General features: G+C 45.6%; 1 protein-coding gene across 1 annotated transcript in view; it reads left to right on the top strand.

The window, feature by feature from the left end:
• Positions 1-24,756, top strand: part of ABHD2 (abhydrolase domain containing 2, acylglycerol lipase) — a 119,531-nt gene that overhangs the window by 66,725 nt on the left and 28,050 nt on the right. Inside the window, exons 4-5 of the mRNA XM_070054523.2 lie at positions 1,095-1,270; positions 5,373-5,540. Of these exons, the coding sequence (XP_069910624.1) occupies positions 1,095-1,270; positions 5,373-5,540 (344 nt within the window). The remainder of the gene's footprint in view (positions 1-1,094; positions 1,271-5,372; positions 5,541-24,756) is intronic.

Below are 24,756 nucleotides of genomic sequence, written 5' to 3' on the forward strand. Positions count from 1 at the left end.
CCCATTTTGGGTCCCCTGTCACCTCTCCTCCCCAGCTGCAAAGAGGAAGCTTATCTGGGAGCTGGCTTGATACTTCTTTTAACTTTGTGCATATTTATCTAATTAGACACACACATAACAAGAGTAGATCAAAGAAGAGCTTCTCAAATCATCTGGTTCTGAGAGCAATGACAGGCATGAGCTGGCAAATAGGCTAAGGCAAATTATTATTAAAACACTCGCCCTGGGATATAATACAAAGATGAAGGATTGTACTGTAGAATATGACTCTGTAAGACACAAATCCTGGCCAGCCAGCAAGCTTGAGTGAAAAGCCATGGGAGAGAAACAAGTAGTCTCAGTAAATGGGTTGCTCGTGTACTCTGGTCGTGAGCCATAATCATTTCCTAGTTGTAACTTGGAGCACCTTCTTCTCCCAGTAATTAAGTACGCTTGTGATTTTTGCATTTCCTATCAAGGCCCAGATTTTCACATTTCCACGAAGGACAGCTGGTAAGGGAGGCATCCTGCCTTGCTTAAGCTGACAAGCCCTTTTCTTTCATGAATCCAGTAACTATTTACACAGCTCTGCCCTTCCAGCACGCTCTCCAGGGGTTACAGTTTGCAGCCCTTCCCACTGTACTGAGAACAGCAGGTTTGGTAATCCTACAGTGTGGCCTGTCTTGTTAGGGGAAGGGAGAAAAGTGAGCATTTAGTAAGCATAGGCGCTGTGCTGTTTCGTATACATTAGCTCCTCTGATGATGAGGCTAACCCCATCTAGTCAGAATATGCTCAGTGTGTGTTGCTTTCTTTTTATTCTATAGTGTGGAAATAATCCGTGTGGAATTAATTACTTAACACCCTAAATTTGAAACCCTCTCTATGTGAGCGTGACCTGGGTGATTTCTAGAGCTCATTGGATGCAGGATGTGTTAATAGATGGGAAAGGGGTGAATCATGGCATGGATGGAAGGTCATAAAACCCCATGTGTATGCTCGGTGTACAGAATGTGTCAGGAGGAAACTTGAATAGGCTGGAAGACTTCTACTGAAAGGTTTTCTCCGAGCATTGTTGGAGGAACGTGGAGCATACTGACCTCTCCTTCTTTCTTAGATACATTCCACCGTTGATCTGGGGGAAGAGCGGACACATCCAGACGGCCTTGTATGGAAAGATGGGAAGGGTGAGGTCGCCACACCCGTATGGGCACCGGAAGTTCATCACCATGTCTGACGGAGCCACTTCTACTTTCGACCTCTTTGAGCCCTTGGCTGAGCACTGTGTTGGAGGTGAGCTGGTCTGACACGTGCAGCTTGGTCACCACTGCAAGAAGGAGCCCTGGTCAGTGGGGAGCACGGGGTGAACGCTGCTGCCCTGCCACCAGCTGTCCCGTTTCATCCGGGACTGCTGGGAAGTGTGTGGGGATGCAGCCAGGAGGAGCAGCCGACAGGGATTAACTCTAACGTGTGCTTGCCAGCACCATTTAAGGCTCCTCAGAAAGCATCATGGAATAGTTCTGTAACCTCCTCGTGACAGGCAAACTCCCCACGTAGGGATGAGTGAGAGCTTGGAGTGCAGGCCCCAGGACCAGCCTGTTCAGTTGATGTCAGCAACAAGGCCAGACCGTTCTAAGTGCTTTAGATCTACTGTTACCTCATTTAATCTTCACCATGTCCCTGTGAGGTTGGTGCTTCATTATCCCTACCGCATGTCAGGGAAGCTGAGGCTTAGAGAAGCAGCGTGTGCTGGTTTTGCTTGTTGAATAAGAGTAGTTAACAAAGGCTCTCAGGTACCCTCTGCTTAGGTGTCCCTTGCAAAAAGACACTTTAAGATCATATTGATCATGCAAGAGTCAGGGGGCCTCTCTCTGAGAAGCAGCTCCAATCCCCATTGCTGCTGAAGGTTGATGTTGTTTGTCCTGCCTGTTCAAGAACGTTCATGAAATGCTTTGTAGCCAGGACTTTGGAAGAAGTGCAGTTATGTGCCAGCATCCCTGTGATGGCTATTCCTACTGCAAGAGAATGTGTCTTTTATGTTCAAAGGCACCTTGTTTGTTCATAGGTCCTCAGTAATTATTTATGGGTAAATTCCAGTAAACCTGTTGTAGCTCTCAGTGATCATAGTAACCAGAACTGCTGAGTAACTGGTGGCAAAGTTTTATGTTTCTTCTGCCTGGAATGCTCGTCCCCAGAACGTCGCTCAGCTGCCCCCTCTTACTCATTCAGGTCTCAGCTCAGATGTCACCCCCTCCGAGGGAGTCCTGGACTCCTCTAGCTACCTAGGGCTTCCCTCCCGGTAGATGTGTCATGTCCTCCTGCCATAGGTCCTCAAAGCACCTGCCACTCTCTACCCTTGCGTGTACTTGTTGTTTATCTCTCTGCTAGCAGCCTACGCGTCCCCAGAACAGTCAGCTTCCAGGAATCGGACAAGGAAGGAATAAATAAATAGGTTAGAAGTTCATTTTGTGTTTAAAAGCCTTGTCTTTCGAATATTTATTTCTCTACCATATCTAGCTAAATATGTCTTTTCTCTTGTCTCCAATGCTTTTATTTGTTTCTTTTACCATTAAAGCGCAAAATTTTGTTTGACCAGTCTGCTCCTCCTACCAGGATCGTGGTAGAATATTAAAATGGGCAAGACTGATTTCTCGTTGTATTTGTTCATGTCTTTTTATCAACCTGGCCCCTGACAGGACTGATAAGAGTGATTCTGGGGGAGACAGTACAAGGGGTCTTCAAAAGTTCACGGCAGGGTCGTTGTGGTGTAGCAGGTAAAGCCACCCCTGCAATGCTGGCGTCCCATGTAAGCACCAGTTCAAGTCTTGCCTGCTCCACTTCCGACTAGGTCCCTGCTAATGGCATAAGAAAAACACAGTGGAAAATGGTCCCTGCCACACACGCGGGAGACCCAGAAGAAGCTACTGGCTCCTGGTTTCCACCATTGGGACCATCTAGAAAGTGAACTAGCAGATGGAAGATTCTCTCTGTCTGTCGCTCGCTCTCTTGTCTCTCCCTCTCACTGTGTATCTCATACCTTCAAATAAAATAAATCTTTTTTAAAAATCATGGAAAATATATATTATGAAGAAAGTATGACTGGATTTCAAAAATTTTCACACCAAAATAGAATTTTATTCTACTTTTCCCTGAATTTGTCCGAAACTCCCTTGTATTTTCCCCCAAGAAATGTTTCAAGAAAAACAATCCTTTTTTCTTGCATGATTTTTTTGACTATAAAAGGAATCAGTTCTCAGTTTAGGAAACATAGACACTACAGAAACATTTTAAGATGAAAATTAGAATCAATCATAATCCAACACCCAACATACCACTGTTAACATCTTACTCCATTTTCCTCCAGTTCTAGACATTGTTCTTCCAAAATTTGAATTATTTTATATATATTATACTTTTTTATGTCATTATAAATTCAAAAGTCTTTAAATTAAAAACAATATTAATTTTAATGAGCATCATAGAATGTAGTCATGCCACAATTCAACCATTCTTCTATTTACAGTTTTATCACTATAAGAAAGGAAGGAGAGGAGTGGGGTGAGAAGTATCACTATGCCCCTAAATCTATATAAATGAAATACATGAAATTTGTTCACCTTATATAAAGATAAAGAAAAACAATTCTGTGGCGCAGCGGGTTAACACCCTGGCCTGAAGCACCGGCATCCCATATGGGCGCCGGTTCGAGTCCCGGCTGTTCCACTTCCAATCCAGTTCTGCTATGGCCTGGGAAAGCAGTAGAAGATGGCCCAATTGCTTGGGCCCCTGCACCCACATGGGAGACCTGGAGGAAGCTCCAGGCTCCTGGCTTCAGATCGGCACAGTTCCGGCCATTGTGGCCAACTGGGGAGTGAACCAGCGGATGGAAGACCTCTCTCTCTCTCTGCCCCTCCTTCTCTCTGTGTAACTCTTTTCTTTCATTCTTTCTTTCCTTTTTTTTTTTTTTTTTTTGACAGGCAGAGTTAGTGAGAGAGAGAGACAGAGAGAAAGGTCTTCCTTCTGTTGGTTCACCACCCAAATGGCTGCTACGGCCAGCGTGCTGCGCCAATCCAAAGCCAGGAGCCAGGTGCTTCCTCCTGGTCTCCCATGCGGGTGCAGGGCCCAAGCACTTGGGCCATCCTCCACTGCCTTTCCAGGCCACAGCAGAGAGCTGGACTGGAAGAGGGGCAACCAGGACAGAATCTGGTGCCCCAACCGGGACTAGAACCCAGTGTGCTGGCGCCGCAGGTGGAGGATTAGCCTAGTGAGCCACAGCGCCGGCCCACTCTGACTTTCAAAGTAAGATAAATAAATCTTTAAAAAAAAAAGAAAAAAATTCTGATGAACTTCCTTCATCATAAAATTTTAGGCAAGATTCTGAAATTAAAATGACTACATCAAAGTTCGTCTAATTTTTAAGGTTCTTTATGAAGATTGATTACAAATTCACATTTCCTCTGCCAGCATTAAATTATTTTTATTGTTTTATCTTAATTTGAAGGAAAATTATAATCAGATTTAATAACCTAAGCATGATACTTTTCTTTGAAAGAAAAATTTGTATTCATTCATATTTTCAAGTAAATAAATTATGCTCATGATAGAAAACTCAAAAGGTATTAAATATATACAGTGAAAGTATTGTCTCTCTCTCATCTCTGTTTCCCTCCCAGGCTGGTACCTGTTAGATTTTTTGTGTGAATGATTCTAGAATTAGTGGAAGTGTTTATAAATATAGACAACTTTCCCTCCACACAAATGGCAGCATATTACATCTCTTTCCTTTAAGTAGCTTTTTTTTTTTCACTTAACATGTATTGGACAGCTTGCCATATTAGTTTATATAAAGACTCTCATTTTTTAAAAGATTTATTTATTTATTTGAAAGTCAAAGTTACAGAGAGAAAGAGAGATAGGGAGAGACACAGAGAAATCTTCCATCTCTGGTTCATTCCCCAGTTGGCCACAATAGCCAGAGGTGAGCCAATCCAAAACCAGGAGCCAGAACTATTTCTAGGTCTCTCTTGTGAATACAGGGGCCATCTTCCACCACTTTCCCAGGTACATTAGCAGGGAGTGGTTCGGAAGTGGAGCAGCCAGGACCCAAACTGGTGCCAATATGGAATGCTGGCATTGCAGGCAGTGGCTTAACCTGCTGTGTCACAACACTGGCCCCATGGAAATTTTTTAAGTCAACTTTTCACCATAAATAGTTTGAGAAGCACTGAAATAGACAGCTTTGGCTCACAAGGAAAAAATATTCTTTCCCAGAGAATTGTGTGAAAAGTTGTATGTTAAATTTCTCCGTCCTGTTTTCTAAGCCAGCAAAATAGAATTGTGTCCATTTATTGTGTCACTTATTGGATATGTCCGTCTCTCGTTCTCCACCCTGCAGATGATGTCACCATGGTCATCTGCCCTGGAATCGCCAATCACAGCGAGAAGCAGTACATCCGTACCTTTGTTGACTATGCCCAGAAAAATGGCTATCGGTGTGCCGTGCTGAACCATCTGGGGGCCTTGCCCAACATTGAACTGACCTCACCACGTATGTTCACCTATGGTAAGCACAGGGTGTGGCCAGGGGAGCACCCCTTTCTCTGTTCTCACTGCAAGTGAGAAGCTGCTTCTGCTCTATTTCTTTTCTTTTTTTTTTTTTTTTTCTATTTCTTTAAGTTTGGAATTCATGCCCGTTTCAAAGCGATGATAGGGCGCACGGTTAGTTAAAACAGTAGCCAACCTGTACTGGACCTATGTGATGCATATCTCAGATTAACTTTTGAGATAGGCACTGCAAGAACTGCCAGCAAATAGATGCAGAAACCGAAGCTCACAGGGGAAGGTGTTGCCCAAGGTGCCCTGGCTGATAAGTAGGAGCTGAGAGCCAAGTAGAGCAGGGCAGGGATTGTGCCCTTCACCACCGTGCCACCCTGACTGACTCTCATTCCTCGGGACTCTGGGACTGGCAGGCAAGGGTGCAACGAAATATGCGAAAGTCACTGGGAAGGGACCTGGCACATTAGCACCTCCCTGGATTTTCTAGCTCCTTGAAGGTGGGAACCAGATCTCATGTTTAGATAAATGCTTACTGACTTGAACTGAAAGTCTTGTGTTCTGTTCTGTTCATTCTTAACTCTTAGGCTAGCTCTCCCTTCAGATTATAGATACACACATGAAGAATACACATGTAGTAAGTGTGTCTGTTTAGGCACATAAGCCTGGGATGTTTATGACCGGTTAAGTTATAATATGTTTTAATGGGAAACAACCAAAAATTGTATCTATAAAGGAACTTCAGAAAGTTCGTGGAAAATGGAATTAAAAGGTAGGTTTATTTTGGTGCAGAAAACTTTTGAAGCCCTTACAGTTTTTCTTTAAATGTATTTTTTTTAAAGATTCTATTTAGGCCGGCGCCACGGCTCACTAGGCTAATCCTCCGCCTTGCGGCGCCAGCACACCAGGTTCTAGTCCCGGTTGGGGCGCCGGATTCTGTCCCAGTTGCCCCTCTTCCAGGCCAGCTCTCTGCTGTGGCCCGGGAGTGCAGTGGAGGATGGCCCAAGTGCTTGGGCCCTGCACCCCATGGGAGACCAGGAGAAGCACCTGGCTCCTGCCATTGGATCAGCGCGGTGTGCTGGCCGCGGCGGCCATTGGAGGGTGAACCAACGGCAAAGGAAGACCTTTCTCTCTGTCTCTCTCTCTCACTGTCCACTCTGCCTGTCAAAAAAATAAATAAAATAAAATAAAATAAAAGATTCTATTTATTTACTTGAAAGAGTTACAGAGAGGCATAGGCAGAGAGAGAGAAAGAGAAAAATCTTCCTTCCACTGATTCATTCCCCAAATGGCCACAGTGGCCAGAGCTGAGCTGATCCGAAGCCAGAAACCAGGAGCTTCTTCTGCGTCTCCCACATGGGTGCAGGGGCCCAAGGACTTGGGACATCTTCCACTGCTTTCCCAGGCCATAGTAGAGAGCTGGATTAGAAGTGGAGCAGCCAGGACTCGAACTAGCGCCCATATGGAATGCCGGCACTGCAGGCAGTGGCTTTACCCACTATGCCACAGTGCCAGCCCCGCCCATACAGTTTTTCTACAATGCAGATTTTCCATAAACATTTTGAAAACTCTTGTATAATCTCAACATAACTAGAATTTTCCATTTCTTTATCTTCCCAGTCTGCCTTTATCAATGTGTACAGAGTTTTTATTTAGTTGCCCTCACAGTGTATATAACTATGGTGACCTGTTTATAGTAGTCTCTACCACAAAGATGTACTCATTGTGTTTCAACCTTTTAGGAGCCACATTGCTATTACTGCTCTGTTATAGTTCACTTAACCACTCGTTTTTGTAGGGCATTAAGGTTATTTATAGTTTTGGGCATTGTAAATAATGGTTCTATAAATATCTTGTACATGGAATTTTTTCTTTCTCTTTAATAACTTCTTTTGGAGCAGATTTCTGGTAGAATTACAGAGCCAGCTTTTTTTTTTTTTTAAGATTTATTTACTTGAGAGCCGGCGCCGTGGCTCAATAGGCTAATCCTCCACCTTGCGGCGCCGGCACACCGGGTTCTAGTCCCGGTTGGGGCGCCGGATTCTGTCCCGGTTGCCCCTCTTCCAGGCCAGCTCTCTGCTATGGCCAGGGAGTGCAGTGGAGGATGGCCCAGGTGCTTGGGCCCTGCACCCCATGGGAGACCAGGAAAAGCACCTGGCTCCTGGCTCCTGCCAGGATCAGCGCGGTGCGCCGGCTGCAGCGGCGGCCATTGGAGGGTGAACCAACGGCAAAGGAAGACCTTTCTCTCTCTGTCTCTCTCTCTCACTGTCCACTCTGCCTGTCAAAAAAAAAAAAAAAAAAAAAAAAAAGATTTATTTACTTGAAAGGCAGAGTTACAGAGAGAGAGCAGTCTTCCATCCACAGGTTCACTCCTCAAATAGCTACAATGGCTAGAGCTGGGCTCTTCCAAAGCCAGGGGACAGGAGCTTCTTCCAGGCCTCCCATGTGGATACAGGAACCCAAGTATTTGAGCCATCTCCTGCTGCTTCCCTAGGCACATTAACAGAGACCTGGATCAGAAGTAGGGCATCCAGGACACACACTGGTGCCACAGCGCTGGCCCCAGAGTCAATATTTTTTATGTGTGTTGGTACATATTGTCAGATTGTCCTCCAGCAAGGTCATTCCAGTTTATGCTGTCATTGGTAACAGGGCAGTGTGCTGTCTTCTGTAAGGGCAAGTAAGGGAAGATTGTAGATAAGGAAGTATGAACAGGTGTTTCTGCTTTTGTTATTGACCCTAAGTTCTTCAGTTTACTTGCAAGTAGAAATTGACACGAGGCCAGAATGCAACCCAAAAAATGTTTATTGGGGGTTCCTGCTGGGACACAAGGCAAACAGAATGGCGGGAAGATGTTTTGCCAGCTGGCTCCTCAATGAGAGCCAAACAGATACTTCTAATGGAGTTGGGGAGGTATGGCAGCTTATCCTTGCCATACAGCACAACATCCAGCCTGCAGAGATGGCTTGTCCCCCTCAGTACACAACACTTTGATTTGCACCCTGCTCAGTGTTCTGCACAGGTGCTTTTGTCTTTTTTTTTTTTTTTTTTTTTTCCCCGCAAAGTTAGGTCAAAATGGCAGTGTTGGGTGGTAAAAATGGGATCTTAAGTGTTAAAGTGATCATATGGATAGGATTAAGTGTTAAAGGGATCATATAAATAAGTCAGGTGTCTGGCAATAATAATAGATAGAATTAAAAAGGAGAGAATGTTCCAACATGGGAAGCAATCCACACAGCAGACTCATAGCATGACAGTCACTTTAAATAGCACTCTGACCTCAGAATCAGCATTTAAGGCATTCTGGTCTGGCTGAAAAGCCCATAAGAGCATTTCAGGCGTGGAGATCCAAGACACTGTGGCACAAAATGTCCTACATAAAGGATTTCTGTGAATGAGACCCCAGTAGACAGAAGTGGCCATCAAAGAAGAATGTATTTTCCTCTGAAGGGAACTTCCACTTTGCTTATTACCTTGTCTAAATACTAACGGAGATTGTGGACTCAGAAGGCTTCCATAGCCTTGGCAGTGCATGTCAAGAGTCTCAGGTGATCACTGACATTGTACATAAGAGTGTTAATTGTTAAATTAACAAGAGGAGTCACTGTGCACTTACTTCCCATGCAGGACTTCTGTCCTTAATGAGTTATATTATAAGAATTAGCTATAAAGCTTGTTCTCAGTTTTGTGTGTGTGTGTGCAAATTATTGAAAACTTTTAGTATAGTGTTGGTCTTCTGTGTATAAAGTTAATTGAAAATGAATCTTAATGGAGAATGGGACTGAGAATGGGAGAGGGAAGAGGAGGTGGGGTGGGAGCGGGGCTGGGAGGGCAGGTATAATGGGAAAAATCACTATATTCCTAAAATTGTACTTATGAAATTTTTACTCCTTAAGTAAAAGGTTTATTTGGGAAAAATTTTTAAATTAAAAAAAAAAAAGACAGTGTTGCTCAGTACCACTATCCTATGAAAATCACATATCCGTCACTTGAGGCTGTTCTGAGCATGCATGCAGTCTGGGGATGTCCCTAAAAGGGCATCAGGAGGTCTTTTGTGGTTTGGGTCTGGATGTTCCTTGCTCATAATTGGTTTGGAGCTTGAGCTGGACACATGTCAGGTAGGGAAATAGCGACTCCTGCTTCTATCCTGTTTCACTTTGTGCCAGGCACAGTGCTGGGTGCTCTGAATCTGTTTCCTACTTTTTACTCACTTGTACACCTTAAGACACCCATTTCACAGACTCTGTTCTGTTCAACAGTTTGGTCAGTGGCTTGAAGACACAGATGAATATCCAAGTTTATAAATAACTGTAGGCACATAGGGAATGGTATGTGGAAGACAGAATTGAACCCACAAAGCAGAAACAGGCAAAATCTAACACAACTGAAAACAATAGGAAGTAAGTCTAAAGTCCTGTCCTTGGATATAAAGATCTGTACATGCAGAGGATGGGGAGGCATGGCCTGGCTGCAGGGCCTGGACAGAGACTAGAGGGCACCATCTATCAGCACACCTGCCAGCAACAAGATCAGACGTCCCAGCAAGGACACCTCTTGTGTGCCAGCAACAGTGCTGCTGTCATAGACAGATTCTCTTTTATCTCCACGGCATCCCATAAAACAGTAAAATTCTGATGAAAAAAAACTTATGGCACAGAGAGTGAAGTAATTTAAGCAAGGGCATAGAGCTAGTAAGTCAAAGAGCTAAACTGGGATCCTAGGTCTGGCTGCCACAGCCTCCAGAATTGTCTCAGAGCTGGTCGAGTAGCTAGCTGTGTGGAGCCCAGGGCCCCCTGCCCCCAAGTGCTGTGCTATGGACTGCAACAAAGAAGGCCCTGTCAGGAGAACCCAGCAGTCAGAGGCAGTGGAGAGCAGACTGAACATGGAGTGTGCCCCAGGGAATCGCAGGTCAGGAGGCAGGCCCTGATTCCCACACCCCAGCCCTGCCACCGATTGGCTGTGAAGCCTTGCTTCATTCACATCTGTTCCAGATTCTTCCACTGCAGTAATAGGGGCTGCAGTTAAACAGGGGTCACTAAGGATTTGGCAGGCAATTGAATGCTTACCACCCAGATACAGTAAGTATGTGTGATGTGTTAGGTTTACTCTTATTCCAGTTCTTGAAGGTGTGTTAACGTTGATGAGGGGTTAGCCATGCTCTGTGTGACCCAGGCAGGTAAGACATGTTCTGCAGACTGCGGATAAGTAGTCACAGCACCGTGCGCTCAAGCACTGGCAGAGTGGCTCTGGTGCACCATGGCAGTGTGGAGAAAACACACTGCTGAGGGAAGGATCCTCCCAGGAAAGGCTGGGTGCTCAGAGGTGAGTGTGGCCTGGAGTTGGTAAAAGGAAGGTGGGCTGAGGAGCAGGCAGCCAGCACAGAGAAACAACCTGGGGAAAAAAAGTGGAGAGTGTAGTCTCAGGGAAGAGTTAGAGAGAAAACAGCAGAGGAAACTCTACCAAAATTAGAGGGACACAGTGGACCTATGTGGAAGGCGTGGACACCCACAACTTATGACTCCAGCAGTCAAGAACATACGAACCAGCATTGGAAAATGAGGTGAAACCAGACCACAGCAGCTCAAGCCACTGGCGATAAAGCTGCAGGAAGAGCCTAGAGGGAACCCGGCTTGGAGCCCCATGGGGGATAGTGTACCTGCCAAACTAGAGGAGGAAAAAAAAAAGGATAGCCGCATTTCTCTCTCCCCAATAACTTTACAACAGCATCCTAAAACAAGCCAATGTAGCGGTCGCCATTTTGGACATATGTAACAGCTCGTGTCTGCACCCGGCAACCAGTCAAGTAGAGACTCCTGACTCTGATGGGGAGAACTAACAGGGCTAGGAGCTTGTACTGTGTGAGGCTCTGTATGGGGACTGTGAAAAAAACAGGGTGTGTGGGAGGACTCACACTGTGACTGGGACTTTGGGAGGTCACAGTGGGAGACTCCACACACTTAGGGCTTCCAGTTACCTGGTGAGAGACATTGCTAGAGAACCTGAACTTACACTGAGGAATGCACATATCCATTGTGTGGTCCTTGGGACAGAGCAGACAAATATTATACCCAGTGGGTCTAGCGCTCAGGCACTGGTCTCCTTTCAGGAAAGAAGCTCAACTGAGCAGAATAAATTTCCCTTCTGATTAAAAAAAAAAAAGATTTATTGCACAAAATCTGTGTGTCACCTCAGCACGCCCTTAACCCTAGAGAACTGAACAGAACTCCCTGGCCACACCCACTACAAAGCTCTATGTATTCACTGAGAGTAGACATTCCACTTATCTACAGAGCCCTGCACCCCATGGGAGACCAGGAGAAGCACCTGGCTCCTGCCTTCAGATCAGCACGGTGCACCGGCTGCAGCGCATTAGCCGCGGCGGCCATTGGAGTGTGAACCAACGGCAAAGGAAGACCTTTCTCTCTGTCTCTCTCTCTCACTGTCCACTCTGCCTGTCAAAAAAAGAAAAGAAAATAAAAGTTTGGTAAAGTAGCAGGATATAAAGTGAATACACAAAATCAACAGCCTTTGTAAACACAGACAATGCCATGGCTAATAAAAAATGTCTAAAATCAACTCCATTCACCATAGCTACAAAAAAAATTTCAAATACCTTGGAATAAATTTAACAAAGGGTGTCAAAGATCTTTACAATGAGAATTACAAAACTTTAAAGAAAGAAATAAAAGATACAAAAAATGGAAAAATCGTCAAAATGTCCATTCTTCCAAAAGCAACTTACAGATTCAATGTGATACCGTTAGAAATACCAAAGACATTCTTCTCAGATCTAGAAAAAATGATGCTGAAATTCATATGGAGGCACAGGAGACCTTGAATAGCTAAGGCAATCTTGTACAACAAAAACAAAGCTGGAGGCATCAGACTTCAAGACATACTACAAGGCAACTATAATCAAAACAGCCTGGTACTGGTACAAAAATAGATGGATAGACCAATAGAACAGAATAGAAACACCAGAAATCAATCTAAACATCTGTAACCAACTCATATTTGCTCAAGGAACTGAAACCAATCCTTGGAGAAAGGACAGTCTCTTCAACAAGTGGTGCTGCAAAAACTGGATTTCTACATGCAGAATGAAGCAAGACCCTTTACCTTACACCTTACACAAAAATCCACTGAACATGGGTTAAAGAGCTAAATCTACAACCTGACACCATCAAATTATTAGAAAACATTGGGGAAATCCTGCAAGACATTGGCACAGGCAAAGAGTTCTTGGAAAAGACCCCAAAGGCACAGGCACTCAAAACCAAAATCAACAAATAGGATTACTTCAAATTGAGAAGTTTCTGTACTGCAAAAAAAAAAAAAACAATCAGGAAAGTGAAGAGGCAACCGATAGAATGGGAGAAATTATTTGCAAACTATATAACTGATGGAGTATTAATAACCAGAATCTACAAAGAGATCAAGAAACTCCACAACAACAAAACAAACAACCCAGTTAAGAGATGGGCCAAGGACTTAAACAGACATTTTTTCAAAAGAGGAACTCCAAATGACCATGAAAGAATGTTCAGGATCACTAACCATCAGGGAAATGCAAATCAAAATCACAATGAGGTTTCACCGTATTCCAGTTAGAATGGCTTTCATACAGAAATCAACAAACAACAAATGCTGGTGAGGATGTGGTGGAAAAGATATGCTAAACCACTGTTGGTGGGAATGCAAACTGGTAAAACCACTGTGGAAGACCATTTGGAGACACCTAAGAAATCTGAATATAGTCCTGCCATACGATCCAGCCATTCCAGTCCTCAGAATATATTTATTTATTTGAAATTCAAAGTAGCAGAGAGAGAAAGAGAGAGCGAGGTCTTCCATCTGCTGGTTCACTCCCTAGATAGCTGCAACAGCCAGAACTGTGCCAATCTGAAGCCAGGAGCTTCTTCCATTCTCCCACGTGGGTGCAGGGGCCCAAGGACTTGGGCCATCTTCTACTGCTTTCCCAGGCCATAGAAGTGAGCTGGATCGGAAGTGGAGCTGCCGGGACTCGAACCGGCGCCCATATGGGATGCCGGCACTGCAGGCAGCAGCTTTACCTGCTACACCACAGCACCGGCCTTCAAGGTCTATCTTTAACTGTTGGGGAATAAGGCCAAACAAATGGGACCTTGGCAGGGAGAAATGTCTAGAACACAGATGCTTTGTTGAAGTCTAAAAAAATAAAACATCTGTAGTATCTGGGAAAAAATTAGAGATAGAAAGTGCAAGTGTTTCCTTAATTGTTATTGATGTCATTTTAGTTTAAAATGTTGCATTTTTAATAAATGTTTTCCCAGGCTAGCAGACATGGAACAGTCCCCAGGAAAGGTGGCCTGATACAAGGTTCTTCAAATATATATTTGAAAAAAACCGTGCATGTGTTTCAATTTTTTGTTTATTTGTTTATTTATTTATTTATTTTTAGAGAGAGCAAGAACCCTTCCACTAATCCAGCAGTTCACTAGTTCATTCCCTGTATGTCCACAACAGGCAGGCCAGGCTGAAACTAGGAGCCAGGAATTCAACCCAGGTCTCATGTGGGTGGCAGGGACTGAGCCACTGAGCCATCACTGCTGTCGCCCAGTGGTCTATTTTAGCAGGAAGTCAGGATCAGCAGCCAGAGGCAGGTCAAGAGCCTAAGCACTCTGATATGGGACACAGGTGCCTCATCGGCATCTCAACTGCTAAGCTGTGCACCCACTCCCTAAACTGATTTTTCATTCCATTCTCCCACTTTTGAAGTACTCTTACACTTAGAGTAAAGCCCGTGCTAAACTGAGTGAGGCAGCCCAATACGTAACACGCTAGGACTGAAAAATCTTCATCACAGTTAATGGTGCACTCAATTCACATGTTAGCCATCTAATGTCAGTTTCTTTACTGCGGTACAGAGATATTTGTTGACTTTTATTTCTATGCCCACTACAGTTATTCATTTTTAATTATTGCTGCTTTAGGATGTGGCCAAAGATTTGTATCTGTGTCACACTGCACATCCACCATGGCATAGCTGGGGGTTCTGTGTCCCCATTGTTACTCTCCTCACTCCAGGATCCTGACTCATGGAGTGGCCAGCAGCTGGAGCATTAATGATGATTACCAGCCCTCAGAGAGTGGAAAGATTGTGGCTCTTGAAGTTTCGTGGCTACAATTTAGTGGCCAAGGGACACACACGGCCACACCTGACTTCACTGTGGTGGAGATGGGTCCTGCCCAGGGAGAGAACTGAGGTACTGATGAGCTCAAGCATAGTTTAATTTATAAATTAACTTGGAAAAGTCTATTTTTATTTGTATAGTATTTACTTTTCTCATCCAAGGAGCATGGCATTTTTGCTTCGAGGCTTCCTTTATATCTCCCATAACAAACCTCTAGGTTTGTTTATGTGTGTAGATCCCCCACACCGGCTGTGCTGGGAGCTTTTACAAAATACCGATACTGGGGCCCAGTTCCAAGGGAGCCTAAGGTATAGCCAGGCCTTTTCAGAGCCACTGACAAAAGGTTTTGTTACCTGTTTCCTGTTTGATTTTGGTTTAGGGTTTTCTTTGACTTTTTATCTTAGAAAATTTCAAAATATGCAGAAATAGGGAGTGTAGAATGAATGCAGAATAAACCCCAGGGTATCCATCTCCCAACCTCAAGAATCATTCGACTCCTGGCCAATCTTGTTTCATCTCTGAATCACCTCCTTCCCCCATCCCCGCGAAGATCATTTCAAAGAAGGTCCCAAACCGCCTGTCCTCTTCATCTGTGGCTATTTTAGTGCAGTCTTTGTAAATGGTTTTATTTTGTTAGAGCCATGGACAAAATACCAACTCTGAGTGGCTTATCCAACACAGACTTATTCTCTCATAATAGTGGAGACCAGAAAGCCAAGATCAGCGCGCCAGCAGGCTTGGTTTCTTCTGAGACCTCCCCTTGACTTGTGAGAACAGCCTCCTAGCTGTGTGTTCACAGTTGGTCATCCCTCTGCGTCTGTGTCTGCGTCTCTGTCTCTGCCCTCATCGCCTCTTCTTATAAGGACAACATTCAAATGGGATCAGGGCCCACTCTAACCATCTCATTGTAATTTAATTAACCCCCACTAGAAGCCCTATCTCCGAGTACGGTTGTATTCTGGGGGTTAGGACTTCAGCCTGTGGACTTTGGTGGGGGTACATATTTGGCTGTAACGTGAACATCAGCCCAGTTCCATCATACACAACTGAACCACTGCACAGTATTCTTTCAGAGCAGTTCTGTCCCCAGCTGCCTTCTTTCATGCCTTTTTTTTTTCGTATTTAATTAGTTTATTCAATTCAACATCCAAATCAGGTCTACCTATTACAGTTGGTTGATAAGTTTCTTATGCCTCTTTTAAATCTCTCTCTTCTCTTTTACTAGCCCCTCCACCACCCCAACCAGGTCAGCCTCCTACATGTAGGCTGAGTGGGTCCCCAGAACATGGCCGCGGCCCATTAGCCAGGCTGTCCGGTCCTGCCCTGAGCACATGAGAGTGCCAGGCTTTGGCCCCAGTAGACGTCAGGTTCCAGGGGAATTCCGGGGCCTGTTCATATCAGGCCTTCAGTTTGGAAGGCCCTTCTGTGGTCTGCACTTGGCTACTCCTTGTCAATCAGGTCTCAACCAAGGTGTCGCCTTATCTAGGCCTGCCCTTGACCTCCTCCCTGATCTGATATGGCCCCACCTCTACCCCATCCCCAGTCCCACTCATCTCTATCTCATGCCCCTCTTTACACTCCTCACAGCACGATTTGAAATTATTTATTTGTTCTCATAATCTGTGAAATTACATGTTTGTTCACATGTTAGTTACCTGTCCCCACATCCCAAAAGCCCAGTCCATGTGAGCAGGTGCCCCCAGCATAGAGTCCTTCCCAACCCACTGGCAGTGCTCACTCCGTCAGGGTTCACTGTGTGACTGAATGAGGACCAAGGTGACAGATGTGAATGACAGCTTGTGAATATCAGATGGCACTTTACAAACTAGCATGTCCCAGATGATGTGCCCTGTGGTAACGTGAGCCCTCCCCTGTGCAAACTGCACCTCTCCTGAGCGGATGCCGGCATTCAAGTCACCGTGAATACCCTTTTGGCTTTTGCAGCTGATCTTGACCAGAGGAAAACTAAAAAGGGCATTGGCATGAAACCCTGTCTTCTTCCTTTCCTGTACCACACCCCCTTCAGTCTATCTTTCTGAGAGAGATAAAAGGTCTTTTCTCCTTTATCAAACAACTCTGTTCCAAACCACAGAAGCACTAATCCCTTGTAACTGGACGTCTTTGCTGATGTGATTAGGAATTTTTTTTTTTTTTTTTTTTTTGACAGGCAGAGTGGACAGTGAGAGACAGACAGAGAGAAAGGTCTTCCTTTGCCGTTGGTTCACCCTCCAATGGCCACCACGGCCGGTGCGGCACACCGCGCTGATCCGAAGGCAGGAGCCAGGTGCTTCTCCTGGTCTCCCATGGGGTGCAGGGCCCAAGCACTTGGGCCATCCTCCACTGCACTCCCCGGCCACAGCAGAGAGCTGGCCTGGAAGAGGGGCAACCGGGACAGAATCCGGCGCCCCAACTAGGACTAGAACCTGGTGTGCCAGCGCCACAAGGAGGAGGATTAGCCTAGTGAGCCGCAGCGCCGGCCCATGATTAGGAATTTTTGAAAGCAGATCTCTCCTGCATGGAAGAATTTCCTAAGTGGATAACTATGCATGCTTGTGACTTAGAATCCTTTGTGCTGCCTTTGAAAGATAAATTCACAAAGGAAAATCCTTTATGACAGCAGTTACCACTTATCTCACAATAATGAGTGCCGGGCATAGGGAGGTTCAGCACCTTGCCTTGGTCATGGGACCTGTAATATAGCAGAAGCAGCCTTCACATTGTGTGATTAACCTCCCAACTCAAGACTGCCTGTGTTGTAGTGGTTTTTCCTATTTAGGATACTGTCCATGCAAACAGAAAAGAGCAGGGGGATATTTCAGCATTTAAAATGATGTTTCCCCACTTTGGGTGGTAGTGATCTAACTGGCTGCTGTTATTCACAGTGTGTTTATCGTGGTTTGTTGTGTGCCAAGCACTGTGACGAGGACTTTCTATGCTGTTGAATCAGTTGTCCCACTTTTACAGATGAGGAAACTGAGGCCCAGGGTTGAGTGGCTTCCTCCAAGCTGATGAGTGGGTGTTCCGGTTTCAAACTCAGGCAGTCCAGGCGGCTCGTCCTAGAGGTCAAGCCTCTGAGCTTTAGGGCCTCTCCGTGGAGGAAGGAAATAGTTCCCAGACAGATACATTTTAGATTTAAAGCCAGAGATCCTCCAAAAGCCTTGCTGAGCCACAGAAATGGGCCTGGTAGGTGTGGCCTCTGTCTGATCTTTTGCTCGTTAGTATCTTCTAGACATTGCTGGGGCCAGGTCCTATTATGGGAACACAAGGGTGCATTGGAGTCCCTGCCTTCAGGAAGTTCCCTGTCTGTGGAGAGCAGCTCACCTCTAGTTAGGACAGGGGAGAGGTGACAGTCTCACATGGTTGAATTTGCATAAAAAGAGTATTAACCATTGGTAGTCTTTTCAGAGACAGGTACCAGATCTTCGTGTGTGTGTTGTTGTTGTTGTTTTGTTTTATCCTACATGAAAGGCAGAGACAGAGACAGAATCTTCCATCCACTGGTTGACTCCCCAAATGCTTGCCATAGCTGGGTCTAGGCTAGCCTGAAGCCAGGAGCCCAGTGCTCCATCCAGGTCTCCCACATGGACAGCAGGAACCGAACTACTTAAGTCATCATCTGCAGCTTGCCAAGGTGCACATTAGCCGGAAGTTGGAATCAAGAGTGAAGCCAAGATTTGAACCCAGGCACTCCAGGATGATCCCAAGCAGTGCCTTAACCATGTGCCAAATGCCTGCCTGCATGTCATACCTTTTATTGCTAGATTTGTTTTGTTAACCTTTTGCACCTGGTCTGTCACCGGGATCTGCTCGGGAAAGGCCTACTCAGGAAGCACTTACGCTTCAGAGGCCAAGCTAAGGAGGTTGGAATACCTAACTGAGAAAGGCTGCTTAGAAAATTGCCAATAATATGAAAGGGTGTGGCATGGAGTCCAGGAAATACAAGAAAATGACACCGATTATTGTCTTTATTTGTCCTTCACTCTAACTCTGTTTTCTTTGAGCCAACTTAGAAAAAACAAAAGCTACTCGAAAGGTCAACACCCCTGCCTCTACATCAGCATCATACAGTTTGACCTCCTGTGAACTTGTACATGGGCCAATTTGAGAACCTGTTTTTGTTGAGCATAAAATTCTTTCTTTTTGTAAGCTCACTCTGAGTTATGGCTCTATTTAAAGAATGGCCAGGGGCAGGCGCTATGGCGTAGTGGGTAAAGAATTTAAAGAATGCCTGCAGCACTGGCATCTCACCATCTCACGTAGGTGCCGGTTCAAGTCTTGGCTACTCCACTTCTGATCTGGCTCTCTGATACAGCCTGGGAAAGCAGTAGAAGATGGCCCAAGTGCTTGGGCCCCTGCACCTGCATGGGAGACCCAGAAAAAGCTCCTGGCTCCTGATCGGCATAGCTCCAGCCATTGTGGCCATTGGGGGAATGAATCAGCAGATAGGAGATATTCTCTCTCTGACTTTCAAGTAAAATAAATAAATATTAAAAAAAAAAAAAAAGAATGGCCAGGCCCTGGTGGTTATTTTAAAGGATGCAGTACTCTTGCTGTCCAGCTGTACAACCTTCACTATTGGCATCCAGGCCACAGCTGGTTGGGTCACAAAACTCAGGCACACAGCCACAGGCTTCTACATTCAGAGGCAGCTCTTTTGCTCTTTCTTTTTTTTTTTTTTTTTTTGGGTAAGATTTATTTATTTATTTGAATGGTGGAATGAGAGAGAGAGAGAGAGAGATTGAGATCTTCCATCTGTTGGTTTGCTTCCAAAATGGCTGCAACAGCCAGGGCTGGGCCAGGCTGAAGCCAGGAGCTAGGAGCTTCTTCCAGGTCTCCCACATGGGTGATGGGGGCCCAAGCATTTGGGCCATCTGCTGCTGCTTTTCCCCAACCACTAGCAGGGAGCTGGATTGGATCAGAGGAGGCAGATCAGCCAGGACTCAAACCGGCGCCCATATGGGATGCCACCGCTGTAGGCAGCAGCTTTACCTGCTGTGCCATAACACCAGCCCCCACAGATTAATTGAATATTTCTGTTTTGAGAAGTTATATTAAGTGACATTAGCCACTCTGGTCAGAAATAAAATGTAAGCCCATTAGGATGACTAGTGGCACCAAGAAGATTGACTGTTAACAAATTGTCTTTTACATATCTTATGGAAATAGAGTACTGTACTGAATCAGACCAGGTACCAACCTGGCATACGAATGAGATCAATAAATGATAGTTGGAAACAAAGATGGAGAGCTCTTGAAGAGTATCTGGAAGTGTGTTTATTATGAAGAGCCTAATCTTCCATTGGAACAGCGCAGCAGTAGACATGTTGGCTTACTCTCTGTTGACCTCCTCATTGATTTTCTAGCCCTGATGTTTGCAGTGTGAGTGTTTTTGTCAGTGATGTCAGGGACCAATAAGTTCAAGAAACATCTGCTCCTCCTCTTTGTTCAAGTGTCCTGTCCCCATAGGTCAGTGCTCGTGGTCAGGGCAAAGGAGAGCTGGATCCAACCTACCAGCCAAGGAGTGAACTGACAACCAGAGATTACCAGCCTGTGTTTGTTTTAAAATGAACAGAATAGGGGCCGACATTGTGGTGCAGAGGGTTAAGCTGCCACTTGGGATGCCCACATCCCAGATTGTAGCACTGGTTTGAGTCCTGCCGGCTCTGCTTCCAATCCAGCCTCCTGCTAATGTGTCTGGGAAGGCAGCAGCAGATGACCTGCCACCAACATGGGAAACATGGGTGCAGTTTCTGGCTCCTAGCTTCACCCTGGCTCAGCCCCGGCCATTGTGGCCATCTGGGGAGTAAAACCAATGATTGAAAGATATCTGTCAAAAGAAAAGAAAAGAAAAGAAATATATCTGTCTCTTGGGGTCGGCGCTGTGGCATAGCGGGTAAAGCTGCCGCCTGCAGTGCCAGCATCCCATATGGTCGCCGACTGCTCCTCTTCTGATCCAGCTCTCTGCTATGGCCTGGAATAGCAGTGGAAGATGGCCCAAGTCCTTGGGCCCCTGCACCCAAATGGGAGACTGGGAGGAAGCTCCTGGCTCCTGGCTTCAGATCGGCCCAGTTCCAGCTGTTGTGGCCAATTTGGGAGTGAACCAGCAGATCGAAGACCTCTGCCTCTCCTCTCTGTGTGTAACTCTGACTTTCAAATAAATAAATAAATTTTTAAAAAGAAAGAAAGAGGCCGGCGCCGCGGCTCACTAGGCTAATCCTCCGCCTAGCGGCGCCGGCACACCGGGTTCTAGTCCCGGTCAGGGCGCCGGATTCTGTCCAGGTTGCCCCTCTTCCAGGCCAGCCCTCTGCTGTGGCCAGGGAGTGCAGTGGAGGATGGCCCAGGTGCTTGGGCCCTGCACCCCATGGGAGACCAGGAAAAGCACCTGGCTCCTGGCTCCTGCCATCGGATCAGCGCGGTGCGCCGGCCGCAGCGCGCCGACCGCGGCGGCCATTGGAGGGTGAACCAACGGCAAAGGAAGACCTTTCTCTCTGTCTCTCTCTCTCACTGTCCACTCTGCCTGTCAAAAAATAAAAAAAAATAAAAAAAATAAAAAAAAAGAAAGAAAGATATCTGTCTCTTTTACCCCTCTGTCACTCTGTCTTTCAAATAAATAAATAATACTTTTTTAATGAAAGAAATAAAAGTCTCCTGGCTTTGATCACATAAAGTGACTGAGTCCCCTTAGGATCATGAGCAACACTAACCTGGGGCACTTGGATTGAAAATGGTCTCACAGGAATTTAAATTGTTTCTTCCTGCAAGTTGAAACAGTGAAGGAAGTAGGCCCTTCCCTTATTCCTAAACACTTGACTTTCTAGCCTTAGACATCAAGCTGAGAGGAAGTACCTGAAATCATAGTATTATATCCTGTTGCTTGCAAGAAGAGTTCTTTAGTGTCCAACTGAGTGGAGTTCAGGGATTTTATATATATATATATAATTATTATTATATTATTAAATATTATATATTATAATATATGTATTATTAAATATAAATACATATAGCTATCTTAAAGTAGTCTAAAACATTTTGCCTTGCATTTCAGTTTTAGAAGGAAAGGAGGCTCTGTGCCTGGGGTGACTGCATAATTTAGTGTTCCGACTGGGACCCTTTTGAAAGTAAATGGGGACTTTGAAAGTAACTGCATCAAGGGATGGCAGCAGTGACTTGGGCTCAAAAATAAATAAATAAATGAACAACTCCTAAGGCACTCTCAAATTAGGATGTACCAGGGTACTTCAAAAAATTTCATGAAAATTTGGAATTAGAAGTTTATGTAGGGGGGCAGTGTTGTTGCGTAGCGGGTTAAGCCACCGCCTACAAAACCAGCATTCCACATGGATGCTGCTTTGTGTCTCGGCTGCTCCACTTCCAGTCCAACCCGCTGCTAGTGGCCTGGGAAACAGTGAAAGATAGCCCAGGTACCTGGGTCTCTGCTACCCATGTGAGAGACTTCGAAGAAGCTCCTGGCTCCTGGCTCTTGGCTCTTGACTCCCAACTTCGGCCTGGCTGAGTCCTGGCCATTGCAGCCATCTGGGAAGTGATTCAGCATATGGAATCAGTCTCCCCCACACACACACCCCACCCCACTCACTCTGCCTTTCAATAAATAAATAATTCTTTAAAGTTTATTTAGGGGCAAATAATTTTTGAAATCCATGCATAGGCTTTCCACAATCACATTTTCCATAAATATTTTGAAGGCTCCTCACTTGGGGCCACCTGACCTATTGCATGAAGTAGAGAACACCCACGATCCAAACCTTCTCACCATGAGGAGTTGTAGATAGTGGTTTTTAAGGAACTTCTGTTTGGTTTTTACTGCTCAGTATCTTATTATATTTGACTAAATCGTGAGCCTGGATGTTTCCATGAACTTCTCGTAGCTGCCATTTCAGCGATGCAGACTCAGACTGGATCGGACTCATGATCCCAGATCAACAGCTATGAGTCGTGCTGCCTTTGCGTTGAACAGTCCAGTCTTACCGTGGCAGAAATGGCATGATGGGAAGGGAGGAGGAAGAGGCGGGCGAAGAAGGAGAACCTGAGAGTGAAGGTGTGAACTCTCAGAAGCTCAAGCCTCTTAGCAAGATCATCCGCTGGGAGTCAGGCCAGGAGCTGCAGGGAAGGTGGGGAGGAGTCGCGTCCGGAGCAGAAGTGTGCAGAAGCAGTGCGAAGCTATGCGCTTCCAGGATGAGAACTGAATGCTTAAACATTCAGCCAAAGGAGGGCAGTTTTCGGCCTCCCTGCCTGGGGAAGCACAGCTGAAAACACTCACTCATGAAAATCTTTGTTTCAGAAGTAAAGACAAAGCCAAAGAATACAACAGGCCAAGAGGGCTCTCCCTTTATTTCTACAGCTGTTTTCTTCCTGGGTGACTCAGCTTTGTGTAACTTCCCCTTGGCTTTAATGACTCACGTACTCTTACTCTGCAAGTGACCGGCTGTGAGACCTCCAGCCGCCCACCTGTCCGCAAGCCATGTTGTTAGCCTGACCGCATCTTTTTCTTGGCTTAAACTTAGTGGGAAAGGTGTTGGAGGGCTTCTTTACTGTGCCCTGCACGGTCACGCTGGCCTGTATTGTGTGCATTCATTCCACATGATTCAGACTTCTTTCTGGCCCACCTACATAATGTGGGGCACACCCACCGTGTGCCAGGCCCATGACGCAAAGTCTCCATCCACAAGGAACACTCTGTCTCTGGGCCCCTGTATGTTCACCTGCTTAGTTGTTAATGTCTGGGGAAATGGGTTTTGAAATAGTAGCTTTCAGGCAGCCTTTGCCTCCTTCTTTACAGGCGACGGCACAGGAAGGAGGGAGGGGTCTTTCCTGTTCTCGGCAACTTGCCTCTCTGGCTCCGTAGTGTTCATCTCTCGAAGGCCAGGCTGCCGTCTCATATTTCATCTTCTCTTTAAAAAGGCTGCAGCAAGATTAGATTCCTAATCTTGTTACTGGTGCTAATCCCATAAGGATTAAATACATAGAACCTCATTAAAAATCCTCCTGGTATTAAGAAAACGGATTACCAGAGATCTTAGTAAAGCAGGCCACGGAGAGGGCTCCCAGTCGCTGAGTGTTTGGTTACTGACAACCAGCGCCAGGGCCTCCTCCCAGAAGGTTGGTCCTGGAACCGGACAGACAGAAAGAGTCTTTGCCCTCCCCTGGCCTGGAGAGGAAGCAACTCAGCAGCTTGCCCAGCTTCAGGCAGGACTGGCCTTGTATCTAGATGTGTTTAGATTTAATTAAACTGAGGCTCCCAAAGTGCCTGCATAATTAAGCTGTAATTGCTCCTCCGTAGTGTAGCAAATCTGTGTTTTGTAACTGCCCCAGTGACATCTGCACATCTGCTCTGGGTCTCAGTCTTGCACCTGAGTAAAGACAGATGAATCTAAAAGGACTCAGATGGGGAAAAAGTAAGACTTTTAGGGGCCGGCACTGTGGCGTAGTGGGTAAAGCCTCTGCCTGTGACACCCACAATCCCATATGGGTGCAAGATTCGAGACCCAGCTGCTCCACTTCTGATCCCACTCCCTACTAATGCACCTTTGAAAAGCAGCAGAAGATGGCCCAGGTGCTTGAGCCTCTGTTACCCACATAGGAAACCTGAAAGAAGCTCCTGGCTCCTGGCTCCTGGCTCCTGGCTTTGGCCTGGCCCAGTCTGGACCATTGCAGCCATCCAGGAAGTAAACCAGTGGATGGAAGATTCCCTCTTTCTCTCTCTCTCTCTCTCTCTCTCTCTTTCTCTCTCTCTCTCTCTGTAACTTTCAAATAAATAATTATCTCTTTTAAAAAAGTATGACTTTTCATAATTTAACAATGAATCCTTGTAGTACTATTGCTTATGGAGATTCCTGATCAGGGCAAACGGACTTGGGCTTTGAGCTCACACACGGGTACAGAGTCCAGTGCTCTTGCAGATTCACTCAATGAGGATGTCACTTCATACCTGGAGATCTACTGCCTCGTGTGTGTTTGAGTTCCTAGCAGACAGCCTGGAAGTTAGTGTCTCCATTCTTCATCCATTCATATAAATAATACTGGGTGCCCACTGAA

The sequence above is a fragment of the Oryctolagus cuniculus genome, chromosome 12 (assembly GCF_051225735.1).
Source record: "Oryctolagus cuniculus isolate XC-2025 breed Fujian yellow rabbit chromosome 12, ASM5122573v1, whole genome shotgun sequence".
In the NCBI taxonomy this organism is placed as follows: domain Eukaryota; kingdom Metazoa; phylum Chordata; class Mammalia; order Lagomorpha; family Leporidae; genus Oryctolagus; species Oryctolagus cuniculus.